The sequence below is a fragment of the Pararge aegeria genome, chromosome 16 (genome assembly GCF_905163445.1).
Source record: "Pararge aegeria chromosome 16, ilParAegt1.1, whole genome shotgun sequence".
NCBI classification, from domain to species: domain Eukaryota; kingdom Metazoa; phylum Arthropoda; class Insecta; order Lepidoptera; family Nymphalidae; genus Pararge; species Pararge aegeria.
Genome location: NC_053195.1, coordinates 2,322,071 through 2,334,533, shown reverse-complemented (window position 1 = coordinate 2,334,533; position 12,463 = coordinate 2,322,071). Strand labels below are relative to the sequence as shown.

The window sequence follows — 12,463 nt, the reverse complement described above, 5'->3', positions numbered from 1 at the left end:
TCCCTCAGTTATTACTGTAAAAAAAACAAAGCATTTTGAACATTCAAACTTGACAACTCCAGTATTCTGAGGAAACCTAAGGACCTAAAACGAAGTCGTGAGGCAGTTAGGTACAAATATTCATGAAGCTACAAGTTTAATTTGTACAACAGATTACAGTAGATAAGTAGATAGGAATTACGTAGGTATGTGGTTTTTCTATTCAGTTTACAGCAATCATGTTAAATTGCTCTCGTGGCTACTTTTCCAAGACAATACAGTTCTTTATGCGTGGGAACAGGGTTCAAAATCGAACATACTTAAATAACTTGAATGAGTATTTTGATGCGGTGTGGCTAAGTCAAAGTCAAGGTCGAAAACACGTCATAAATACTCCATAGAAATGTTAAATGTCGACTTTACATGGATATTATCTTTATACCATACAGTAATTTACAGTGATTAGTGTCCAACTCAAACATACCTATAGTCGGAAAAATGTAATAGGCCCGTTTTGACATTTGTGCAAGACCATAGAAAGTAACTTGGAACAAAAATGAAAGATACAAAAAAATAAAAATCAATTACATACAGTGTTTTAAAAAATACGTAAATTTTTTTGGGACGTTAAATAATATGAAAGAATATATCGCGAGTATTCTTTTTGCGCTTACTTCATAGTATCATGCAATTTATAATTGTTGCGAAACGTTCCAAAAACAGTTACGTTCTCAGTCTTTTTTTTTTTTATAATAGAGCTGTAACCATTTTTTTACTGAATATCGAAATTAAATATTGTGTAGTTATCTTTACTGCAAAGAATGAGCTTGGTTCTCAAAATGGGTTCTAAATAATGAGTCTGAGATGATGTATCTGACCAAGCGGCACATGACAAAAAAGTCAGTCATTTAACACACACATTTATTATTTTATTTATTATTAAAAAACAGACTGGTAACAATATAATAGTTGTTTTGCTTCTTATTATATTTTTAATATTTAAAAGAATACAGAGGCTATGTTATACGGACGGCGCCCTTTTGATTTATATCATATTCCATTGCCAATCTAGTTTGCCTTCTTCGCTCACAAAGTAATTAGCAAATTCTTCACGGATTGTTGTTAACATAGGTCCACCTGGACGAACTTGCTGGGTTGAATGTATTATAGAATAAGGAAGACCCTCAAACGTATCCTCAAATTTATTTCCATCTCGTTGTTTTACGTAGTTGTGAAGAACACACGATGATTTTACTATATCCACTGCGAAATCAACGTTGACGTTGAGTGGTCTATGAAAGATCCGCCATTTATTAGCTAATATGCCAAACGTGCATTCAATATATCGCCTCGCACGTGATAACCGATAGTTAAAAATTTTTTTTTTCTCTGGTAAATTCTTGCCACCATATGGACGCATTAAATTTTCCTGCAAGCTAAACGCTTCATCCCCAATAAACACATTCGGTAATAACGGTCCATTTTGTGATATTGCAGAAGGTGGAGGTATATTTAACTTTTTTTCTTGTAACATTTTATATAGACAACTCTCTTCGAAAATAGTCGAGTCAGCGTGCCTTCCATATGAGCCTATATCCACGAAAGTGAACATATGATTACTATCACATACTGCTAGAAGTATTATCGAAAAATAATTTTTATAGTTATAATATGACGATCCACTTTGCGCGGGTTGTATTATTCTAATATGTTTGCCATCAACGGCACCGAGGCAGTTCGGAAACTGAGCATTTTTTTTGAAACCATTTATTATGTCTTTCCATTTATCTTTAGTTAGTTGTTCCATACACATATCCTTCATATGTATCCATATATTTCTGCAAACATCCCTCACTATCTTACCTATTGTTGTTGATGCTATTCTAAAACTATATTGCAAATCCATAAATGTACATCCAGTTGCCAAATACCTGTAAAACATATTTATAAATCAATCAATTATACTAACTTATATTTTTTTGTTGTTACAGCCATGTTAATACAGAAAAAATGGAAAACATTAAGAGATGGATACACCAGATATGCTAAAAAAATTAAACCAAAGAGTGGTTCAGCAGCCCTCAACATTCGGCCATATGCATATTATCAGCAGATGTCTTTTTTAAAGGCAATAATAGAAGATAGACCCGACAAAACAAATAGTTTACAAGAGAGTGAGCACACTGAAATTACGTCCGGAGAAACCGAAAATGGTCAAAATAAAATACCCAGAGAAAGAAACAAAAGAAAATTAACTACTAAAATCACAGATGAGAACGTCTTAATTGAAAAATTATCCAAACGTTTAGATGAAAAAACGCAGAATTCGCGCATTGATAATGAAGATGAAGATAAATTGTTTTTACTATCATTAGTTGGCGAATTCAAAAAAATTAATGAGCATTATAAATTAGATGCTAAGACCGAAATACTTAACGTAGTGAAATACTTTAAAGGGATGACAAATCACACATATCCTTCGAGTTATGGTGACAGGGGATATTCATCGTTTAATGATTATCGTGGACCATGGGGTTATAATACTGGCCCCTCTACCTCTACATCAGTGCCTGGTCCCTCTAGATCAGCAACCGGCCCCTCTACATCAATGGCTGATGACCAAAATTCTCAATTTGAAGACCTTTCATCATGTTCTGTAATGTCCGATGATGTAATTTCCAATATTTTTAATGAATAAAAATTTTAATAATTACTATATATTTTTCTTACCTCAATGTTACTGCTAGTCTTTCTTCAGGTTCGATACTTCTCCTCATAATTGTGTCTTCCCGTTTAATGTGAGACTTTAGTATATTATACAATTCATCAAACGAAGACTTTGACATTCTAAAATAGTTGAAAAATTTTTCTTCATCACTTCTAAGTTCCATAAACAAATGATGGAATTGTCCACGTTGTTCTCTTAATTGCAAAATTGGATGAACCCAAAATTTTCTCTTTTGACGTCGCCGCCGTCGTCTCCGCCTGAGCAGGAGCAGCAAAAGCAGTGCTTCCTCGTCAGAATCCATGACTCGACTGTGGTAGAAAATCAACTGCTCGAGCAGTTGAGTCGTAGCTCGAGCAGTCAACAACCGACAGCTCAAGCAGTCGACGCCGACCGCTCGAGCGGTCCGTGTATTTCACTCAGCCGCTAACTGCTCGAGCAGTCCGTGTACGGCGGCCCTTAGACAGTTCGTTAAATGGTGTCACATTTAACGAACTGTCTAATGCTCTCTCGGGCAGGCAACGAACACAAGAGCAAAAATTTTACTAGCAAAGCGTATACAAACCACTGAAATAGAAATTCTTAAATCAACAATTACGTACCTAATAAACCCATACTATTACGATATATTATAAGTAGTTTTTTTTTTAAACTAGTTGCAGTAAACATCAAAGAAAGTACAACTAAAAGAAAAGTGTAACTAGGTACCACATGAAGGAAACATAAGGTAGTTTATTTATTTAGACTTTCTGTGGTGCCTTTAGCTAGTTATTTGTAAACAAGACACGTGCGTTGTACACGTTATCATTAAATTGTACAGAGACATGTAATTATGGTAACATGCTTCGTCGCACAGAACTCGCTTGATTACCTACACGACAAATTAAACATTGTAACTACAATTCGGTTGGTATTTCGTTATGTTAATTTTCGGTAGGTAATAAACTGTGGTAATAATGAATCTGTGGTCTACCTACTTACTTGTTTTACTTACCCCGATTTCTTACGACACTCAATTCCCGAATATGTCATTTTTTACGACTAGTTGCCAACCGGTCTTCCTCGTACAAAATGCATACCTCGACAGCGTCATATTCATCACAAACACTTTCCAGTTGTGGGAATCGAACCCACGGCCTTGGAAACAGCAAGCGACCCGCTGCCCACTGCGCCAATCGGCCGTCAAATGTATGGAGCTGACCGGATATCTATCACTGATTAGCAACTGCCGATGTCGGTAGAGTTGAGCGCGAAAACTGAGCGTGGAAACGGTTTCCATCAACGGACAAGGCGCGTCCGAAGTTCTGAACTATCTATATTCACGATGGATTTAACTTAGATCTCTCAGAACAATTTTAAATGTTTTGTGTTTGATCCTCCGAGCAAAATTATAGAAATCGAAGTTCCGTTAGGTAATTATATTATTCGAGAAAAATGTACATTCTATGGTCCGATGATTGGTCGGAAGTCTTCATTGCGCTGGTATAGATATTTTTGTTCAAACAAGAACTCCTTATGATATTCCTAACATAGGAATGCATCGTGTAATCTATCTAAAAAATCATGAAGGGTTTTTTCATCTTTGGACCTTTGTTTATAAAATTGGCCTCAAAAGTGTGTTTCCTTCTGTTTGTAATCTAACGATAAATTATGAAAACAACAGATTTGAACATTTTTTTTTGTTGCTTTTTTTCTTCGATCTACAAAAATCATAAATATTACTTAAAGTCACGGGCATCAGGTAGTTATGTTATAATTATATAAATATCTCGAATTGATTTTGTGTGCCAAGGTACATTTAAAATTCATAAATATAGTCCACGCGCAAGTCGATTTTAGAAAAAACGGATCGATCCTCTTTTTAAGAACACAAGTGTATGGCGGCAAGCTTCTATGTTTTGAAGTTTTGCTATTAAAAAATTAAAAGGCGTTACAACGTTTAACAATCTGTGCGAAAGGAACGAAAAAAAAATCAGTAATTTTTTGGATTTTATGATCCGTTTATCTCAGAATTGCTTTTATATATTGTGATATCATTAATATAAAAAGATAAGATTATACATAGCATTTTACAGCTACAAAAATTGATAATTTCATGTTTCAGATGTTGAACTGACTTAAACCTGTCAATGTCACTGTTACACTGACAAAGTGACACTTGACACTGACAGTTAATGTAAGGAAGACGTGTTTTTATTGCGTTTTCTAATAAGTTTCGCATTCAAACAATGCCAATGTTATGATCCTTAGTTATTTTTTAGCCAAGGCTTTTTAATTACTGGATGTGAATTAAGTCCTCCATAATGCGCTCTTCTTTATATCGTCGTAATAGACATGACAGTTCCGAAACCGATCCATTGCTTCCGGCGATACCTGGTCCGAGTCAAAATGAAGAGGTTTGTGTGTTGTGTTTTTATAATGTTGAACAATGGTTTCCTTTTTAATTACATTCTGATTTACCTACACTGTACGTCGTATTATGCGATACGAATGATCTTGAGATAAAAAGTCCATAAAAAAAATTGTACCTACTGCTTTTATCATTCCTTGATAAAAAGCCAAGCAAATGATGTTCCAAGCTACAGATCTTTCTTCGCTAACAACAGTTACTTTCATAATTAAACATTATTATTCCTCAAATGCCATTGGTCTCAATGTGAGCATTGGATGTTTTTAATTTTAAAGCTATGCTTAGCTATGAAATAAAATATTTTTTTTTTCGAAATATATGTTGCGTTATGCTTATTAGTAGTATTAAAATTATGAAATGTAGCATGGCCGCAAAACCCCTTCTGATTAACACTGACCCCTCCCTATTAGATCGGGCACACTGGTTTTCGAGATAATTTGAGTATTTAGGCTTTGGGAATATTAAAGTACAGCAGTGATAGCATAGTGGTTAGGAACTTTTTTAAGTTATGTGTGTTTTAAGCAATTAACATATCACTTATTTCAATGATAAAGGAAAACATTGTGAGGAAACATGCATGCCTGAGAGTTCCCCATAGTGATCTCAAAGATGTGTGGAGTATACCAATCTGCACTACGCCAGTGTAGTGGGCAACAGCCTAAACCCTTCTCATTGTGATAAGAGACTTGTTCCCTGTAGTGGGCCACATTGCATTTATAAATAGAGATATGAATCTACAGGATCTGGGAATACATAACTAATCAAATGTTGAAGTGTGTGAAGTGTGAAGTGAAATGTTTGAAGTGACACTCTTAACAAGCAACAGTATGTTTTTAATAAAATGCAACTCATTATCATTTATTTTATTTAATAAGTAATTTAGTTCTGGTCTGGTTGTCCCTGGAACTTGTTTGCGTGTAAATATTGATTTGTATGCTTATGTTATTTTCTGACCTACTTTCCCATGAAGCAAAAAACATGTCTTGCTTTGAAAAACAAAAACAAATCTATCCTGCAGGAACTGTATGTATTTACTGTACTAAGAGGCGCATCTCAAACTTGGATTTCCGTAGGCATCATCTATTCCCTCCAAGCACTTAATTAGCAATAGCGTTATAATACCCGAATGCCTTGCCTGAGGATGAAGGTTTACTGGATTGGTACAAGAATAGTCTGGATCGCTCAGTTCTTGTGATCGTAGGATCACTAGAGATGACTATAGAACTGAGCGTCACTCGAGCATCAGCAAAAGCTGCTTTATCTACCATAAAAAATAGTAACAATAATGAATTGCTACTTGAAACAATAGTCTATATAATATATCTGTGCTAAATTTCATCCAGATCCATTTAGCCTTTTCAGTGTGATTGCGTATCTATTACTGAAGTCTTGACTTTGAGATTATTTACTCCTGGGACAATATTTCCACTTAAATAAAGAAATTAGATCACGCTAATGATATCCCTGTAGATCACCTTATATTTACATTATTTTTTCTTTATTTCCAGCAAGCAGGAGGCAATAACGGTGCGATGGCGGAGGTGGGAGTGTCGCAGTCGCAATTGGTGGAGCCTAGAGATGACTCAGGGAGGAAGCTACCACAGTACATTGCAGCATTATCAGGTATTTACATAAAACATATTGGTAATATTTTTTGCCACTAATTTTAAACAATCAAGGTTTTATGGTTTTTTTATAATACCCCAGGAACCATTTGCTGTGTCATACTTATAAGTATTTTCTCTGTAAGCTATTGCTTCAATATTGTTGTAACTTTGTAGCACCACACTGAGTATGGTGGAGGAGCTAAAAGTTTAGTTTTCTAAAACACTCTAGATTGGTTCCACAGATAAGATCCTATTCCTATGTTCATCAGCTTGTTCAGCATCTTTTATTAATGTATAAATAGACAGACACACCTTCACATATATAATAGATATGAACAATTGAAAGGTAAAATAAACAGTAATAAACTTATTTTACTGAAGTCACTAACCAATTGGGGTTTAACTTACCAGCTGGTGAGATTGTAGTTAAGGCTAACTTGTAGTGGAAAAAAAGTGTTGTAGACAAAACATCCAGTTTTATATAGAACCTCGTAAAATTTGACTAACTCAAACGCTATAATGAAAAAGTGATCCTAGACATTGCACTCCGTTAGGCATGATCATGAAAAAAAAAAAAAGATACATTGTTGTAACTTAAAAATACCTTTTTAACCATCCTACCAAAGTGACCCAAAGCCCTCGAACCATGGGTATCATCTCCTGGTAGGTTTCGCAATCGCTCCATCCCCCGGTGACGGTGTTAGAAACCTTCAGGAGGTTATCTACTTTGGTATATCCGAAATTATGAAAAAGCATAGCGCCTAGATTGATGGCTTTTCTGCAGTAAAATATAGCTTCAATTACTGCATTAAAGGTTACCTTAAGAAAGTCATGCCTTAATTGGGCTATCATACAGACAGTTATAGTACGTCTGGTTGGGTTACGCTATCATTTAAGTTATCATAAGCTGAACTTAGTAGAGGCAAATTACAGATTTATTAAAATGGAGTGGGTTTAGGGCATAGGCAAACCATTATTTTCCAATGTGAGTAAGCGGGCTTTAACGATCGTATCAAATCTCATATTAGTGACAATAAGAAGGATGGGCGCGTTAACGGTAAATCCAGCTCTTGCTCGTCTCTGTAACCACATACCTACATAAAATTTTAATTTTAATCTAAGTCTTTCTATATAAAGATATTAACCAGATTTTTAATTTTGCTTTTAATTTTTCCAGCTACCCTCGGCGCATTAGCAGCCGGTGCCATGCTGGGATGGTCTTCGCCAGTTATCTTCAAAATAACCCAGAACAACACCAGCGAGTACGATTTCGAAGTCTCACAAGCCCAGGGCGACTGGATATCCTCCCTCATAAATTTGGGAGCCGCTGCCGTTTGCTTCCCCATAGGCCTTGTCATGGACGCCATAGGCCGGAAGAAAACCATGCTGTTACTTGTCATACCGTTCACTTTAGGCTGGTTACTTATAACTTTCGCGACGAGTGTCGGTATGCTGATGGCTGGGAGGTTTATTACTGGTATAGCGGGAGGTGCCTTTTGCGTCACCGCGCCAGCTTATAACAGTGAAATCGCTCAAGACTCAATACGAGGGACCTTGGGAAGTTTCTTCCAATTGATGATAACTGTTGGTATACTCTTTGCCTACGCTGTGGGTAGTTACACAAGCGTTTTTGTATTCAACATCCTATGTACATTGATCCCGATTATATTTGGTTTAGTGTTCTTCTTCATGCCCGAAAGTCCAAGCTTTTTAGTCGTTAAAGGTAGATCGGACGAGGCAAAAGACGCTCTAATCAGGTTGCGTGGAAGGAACTACGATGTTGATAGCGAATTGAATAATCTACAACTTAAAGCTGATTTAGCCAAAAGTCAGCCCATTTCCTTTGCATCCGCGATAACAAAGAAGACTGCTCTAAAAGCGCTCTTGATTTGCTACGCCTTGATGTTGTTCCAACAGCTGTCTGGGATTAACGCTGTAATCTTCAATACTTCCTCGATCTTCGACAGTGCAGGGGCAACGATACCAGCTGCAATTGCTACCATAATTATTGGAGTAATTCAAGTAATAGCAACTTTTACTTCAAGTTTGGTAGTCGACAAACTGGGTAGACGTATTCTTTTATTGTTCTCAGCATTGGTCATGTGCTTATGTTCAACTGCTTTAGGAGTTTTCTTCTTCTTGAAGGACACTCATGGTGAAAATTCGTCAATAGTAGCTGCTATTTCGTGGCTTCCGTTGCTGTCATTGTCTCTGTTTATTATTGCGTTTTCTATCGGTTTCGGTCCCATTCCTTGGATGATGGCTGGGGAGCTATGTCTTATCGACATCAAGGCGTTTGTTGGATCGACCGCTGGTACCTTCAACTGGTTGCTCAGCTTCACTGTTACCAGCACATTCAACTCTTTGAATACCCTTATAGGATCCGGCCAAGTGTTCTGGATATTCGCGGGAATAATGCTTATAGGTTTCGTGTTTATATTCTTCGTTGTACCTGAGACGAAGGGAAAGAGCGCCGACGAAATTCAATTGATGCTGGGCGCAGAGCCACAGACAATCACAAACGTTGATGCAAAGATGTAAATCATAGAGACTGATAAAGAATTTTTTATAAAGACACTGTCTCAGGGAACTGTTCGCTATGTGTCGCTGCAGACTGCGTCATAAAGTGTTGGAACAGTGCAGCAAATGTTTCGCACTCTCCCACCCACGCATACAAGTGACGTAGAATTGTCGATAAAGTTTTATAGTCTACAAGTGAATTACACATAATAAAGTGATATAAAAAACGTAATGATAACAAATTTATTAGCTACAAACAGTTTATATGCATAAAGTTTGCGCTGGATCGTGTGTACCTTTCTTAACCTACACGCTAAACTGAAATTTATTTAGTTAATATCGATATGCCAGTATACTGGACAGTTTGGGTCAGCTTTATCAGGTCTGGTCTAGTGTGGTCAGTAGAGTGACCTAAAGTTAAACGCTCAAGAGTTTTACGCTCCTATTTTCCCAACCACGCTACAAGAATTGTCCTTTTAATTAATTAATGGCTACCCAGTACCTTGATAGATTTATCACATTAATAATATGAACAGATTGATTATTTTAATTGAAAAATAAAATCTCAGTATTTTTTGTCGATTGTGTCCAATTGGTTTATGGCTTTGTCTACAGCGCAACTTGGTGATCAGTATTGATAGTCTATGGTTGGCTGTATCTAGTTATCTTTGGTGTCACATAATGCTTCTTAAGCAAATAGTTACTGCTCCTTTACCAAAGATTTTATCGGATTTATTGGTACGTCAATGTTTTAGTAGTAGTGTAAAATAATGCATTACACGTCACGAAAGTTTGAATTACCAAGTAGAACTATTGTCAAAAATACTCCATAGTATCGCACGTGCTTTATGCCATGTGCATAGCACTTCATAACTATTCTACCAATTCATAAACATGACTTAAAAAGGAAGGTACGACCAACAACTCCGGTCCAACTTTCGTGACGCGTAAATTGTAGTCTAAGGAAGGCCAACGAGACAAGATAATAAATGTAGACAAATTGTGTCAAAATTATATGCGCAATAGATAGTCAGAGATACCAACTAACTATCATCATGTCGGTCTGTTTGTTTACATTTTTCATCTAATTTCACTGGCGTGACTTTTTAGACAAATTTTATTTATTCATAAAATACAATGAAGTGCTCATGGCAGCTATTTGTTTTAAAAGTTTGACATGTCCAATCGATATATTGATATTACTAGATATTAAGTCTTTTAATAATATTATTTATAATCTATCTAATAAATGAATGTAATTTTAATAAATACTTTATATTTATATATATTTAAATAAACAATTTTACCTATTTCGATGTACAAAGTTGTCACATAGTAAGATTTCTATGACAGATAAAATATTGCCATATTTATTAAACATGTAGATAAAGTAAGGCTGTTGTCGTTTGTAGTGAATGTTTTAATAAATAAGTGTTTATTCCAAGCAAATGTTAATTTTGTATGTAGCAAAAATAGTTTTATTTATTAGTAGGTATTGTTTTTATAACAGGATTTAGTTTGCCATGCATTTAAAGAAAAATAAATGGTCTGTGAAAAACCCCCTGCACCCTTGTTTTACATTTATTGGCGTAATATAATTGATTTACACATAAAAAAATATCTTTTTTCATGGATTAGTTGACAACACTTGTCGTTCAGAAATTATACAATCATATCACTCAGAATTTGATTATCCATAGAGAAAGTAAATATTGTAACACTATAACTTATATATTTTTTATATTGGTGCAATATATGGTAAATTTATTTGTCATATAATATAGTAGAATTCATTGTAAATAATGTTGTTATAAGTATAACTTTGATAGAGTGATAAATGTAATTTTATAATTTCATATGTTGTTTTTTTCCACAACAATTCCACTAAGATCGGTTTGCCCAGGAATTCTTACCTTAGCCCTTTTCAGAGTTTGACGAAATTGCTTATTGCTTGTTACACCTATGTTTTCAATTGAAAGGTCTTACTTATTCAATTATCGCAATTAATATAATATTTAACCTAATGACAGAGTAAAATATTACCTGTCTCCATTCTTTAAAGCTCTGATTCGTGGAGAATTTAAAACACTACCTACAATTGACTGACTAACCTTGGTAGTTTGACTTTAAAAGGAAACACACAAAGATTTAGTTGTATAAACTATTTTTTTAAAGTTTATTCAAATCAAGTGTTTCAACGAGATATAGGTAGATAATATTACCAATGTCTACAAGTAATATCATAAGGCAGTTAAATTATAAGAGATATGGAATTAATACCATAAACACAAACAATGACCTACGAATTTATCTGATAAAACTTTGAATTGCAAATAAATCACTGATAAAAGCATTGACACTACAAACTTGTAATCCACCCATAACCTTGGAAGTATACACACCGGTATATTTAGCGGAACATAAAAAAGGTCCATAATTAAAAAAATATGGTTTTATTTTAAAATCTACTCGATTTTGCGAGTAAAGGCTTCTTGTGAAAAATGGTACATTATGGAACTTTCATGTAACCGGGAAAAGTGAATATTAAAATAACAATTAATTAAATTAGAAAAATAGTGATTAATATCGCGTATTTCATCCACGTGCTCTTATTAAAGTTTCTACCCGTCTAGTCATACTGAGAATGATGTTATCCTGGGATAGTCTCCGCCATTCCTCAACTACGGCGATTCGCAGTTGACCCACGTTGGCAGGAGCTGGAATTTTGGACTTAACTTTTCTTTTCAGCAAGTCCTAAACGTGCTCTATTGAGTTCATATCCGGTGATCTCGCCGGCCACTCCATAACAGTGATATTCATATCATTAAGATAAGCTTCAGTTACTCGAGCGGTATGCGGCCGAGCATTATTCTGCATAAAAACAAAATCGTCACCGATATGGGCAAACGGTACGACAATTTCTTCTAAAACTTCTCTGATATAGCGGTCTGCAGTCAGACTCCCTCTGACAATAACTACGAAGTCTGTGCGAGCTCCCAAACAAATTCCCGCCCAAACCATTATTGATCCACCCTGCAACTGTAGTTTCAATATTTGTCTGAATGTATCATTCTCCTTTGCGTCTGTACATTCTTTGCTTGCCGTCAATTTAATTTAAGAGAATTCTGCACTCATCACTAAACAATACCTTGGTCTTACTCCATTGGTCCGCGTTCCAAAGTCGATGTTCCTGAGCAAAAGTTGACCTGTTTCTACGATGAT

The 12,463-nt window shown here is 35.4% G+C and overlaps 2 protein-coding genes across 5 annotated transcripts in view; one reads left to right on the top strand and one right to left on the bottom strand.

Annotated features, from left to right (window-relative positions):
- Window positions 1–11,097, top strand: part of LOC120630742 (facilitated trehalose transporter Tret1) — a 71,215-nt gene extending 60,118 nt beyond the window's left edge. For 3 of the 4 annotated variants that reach the window (XM_039900040.1, XM_039900039.1, XM_039900041.1), the window contains exons 2-3: window positions 6,623–6,737; window positions 7,899–11,097. In XM_039900040.1, coding sequence (XP_039755974.1) covers window positions 6,623–6,737; window positions 7,899–9,262 — 1,479 coding nt within the window. In that variant the 3' untranslated portion in view covers window positions 9,263–11,097. Of the gene's footprint in view, window positions 1–4,876; window positions 5,101–6,622; window positions 6,738–7,898 lie in introns of those variants that run through there. The other variant, XM_039900038.1, reaches the window with a different exon arrangement.
- On the bottom strand, window positions 933–3,161 carry LOC120630744 (protein ALP1-like). Its single transcript, XM_039900042.1, has 2 exons — window positions 2,710–3,161; window positions 933–1,910 (listed from the first exon to the last, which is right to left on the bottom strand). The coding sequence occupies exons 1-2, from the start codon at window positions 3,006–3,008 to the stop codon at window positions 1,025–1,027; spliced, it is 1,185 nt and encodes a 394-aa protein (XP_039755976.1). The 5' UTR covers window positions 3,009–3,161; the 3' UTR covers window positions 933–1,024.
- Window positions 11,098–12,463: the final 1,366 nt, after the last annotated feature.

What these genes read in the sequence shown, in the direction of transcription:
- LOC120630744 (XM_039900042.1), bottom strand. Translation starts at nt 3,008, where the DNA reads ATGGATTCTGACGAGGAAGCACTGCTTTTGCTGCTCCTGCTCAGGCGG. An exon ending in AGACTAGCAGTAACATTGAG is followed by an intron (nt 1,911 to 2,709) that starts GTAAGAAAAATA and finishes TATGTTTTACAG; the next exon opens with GTATTTGGCAACTGGATGTA.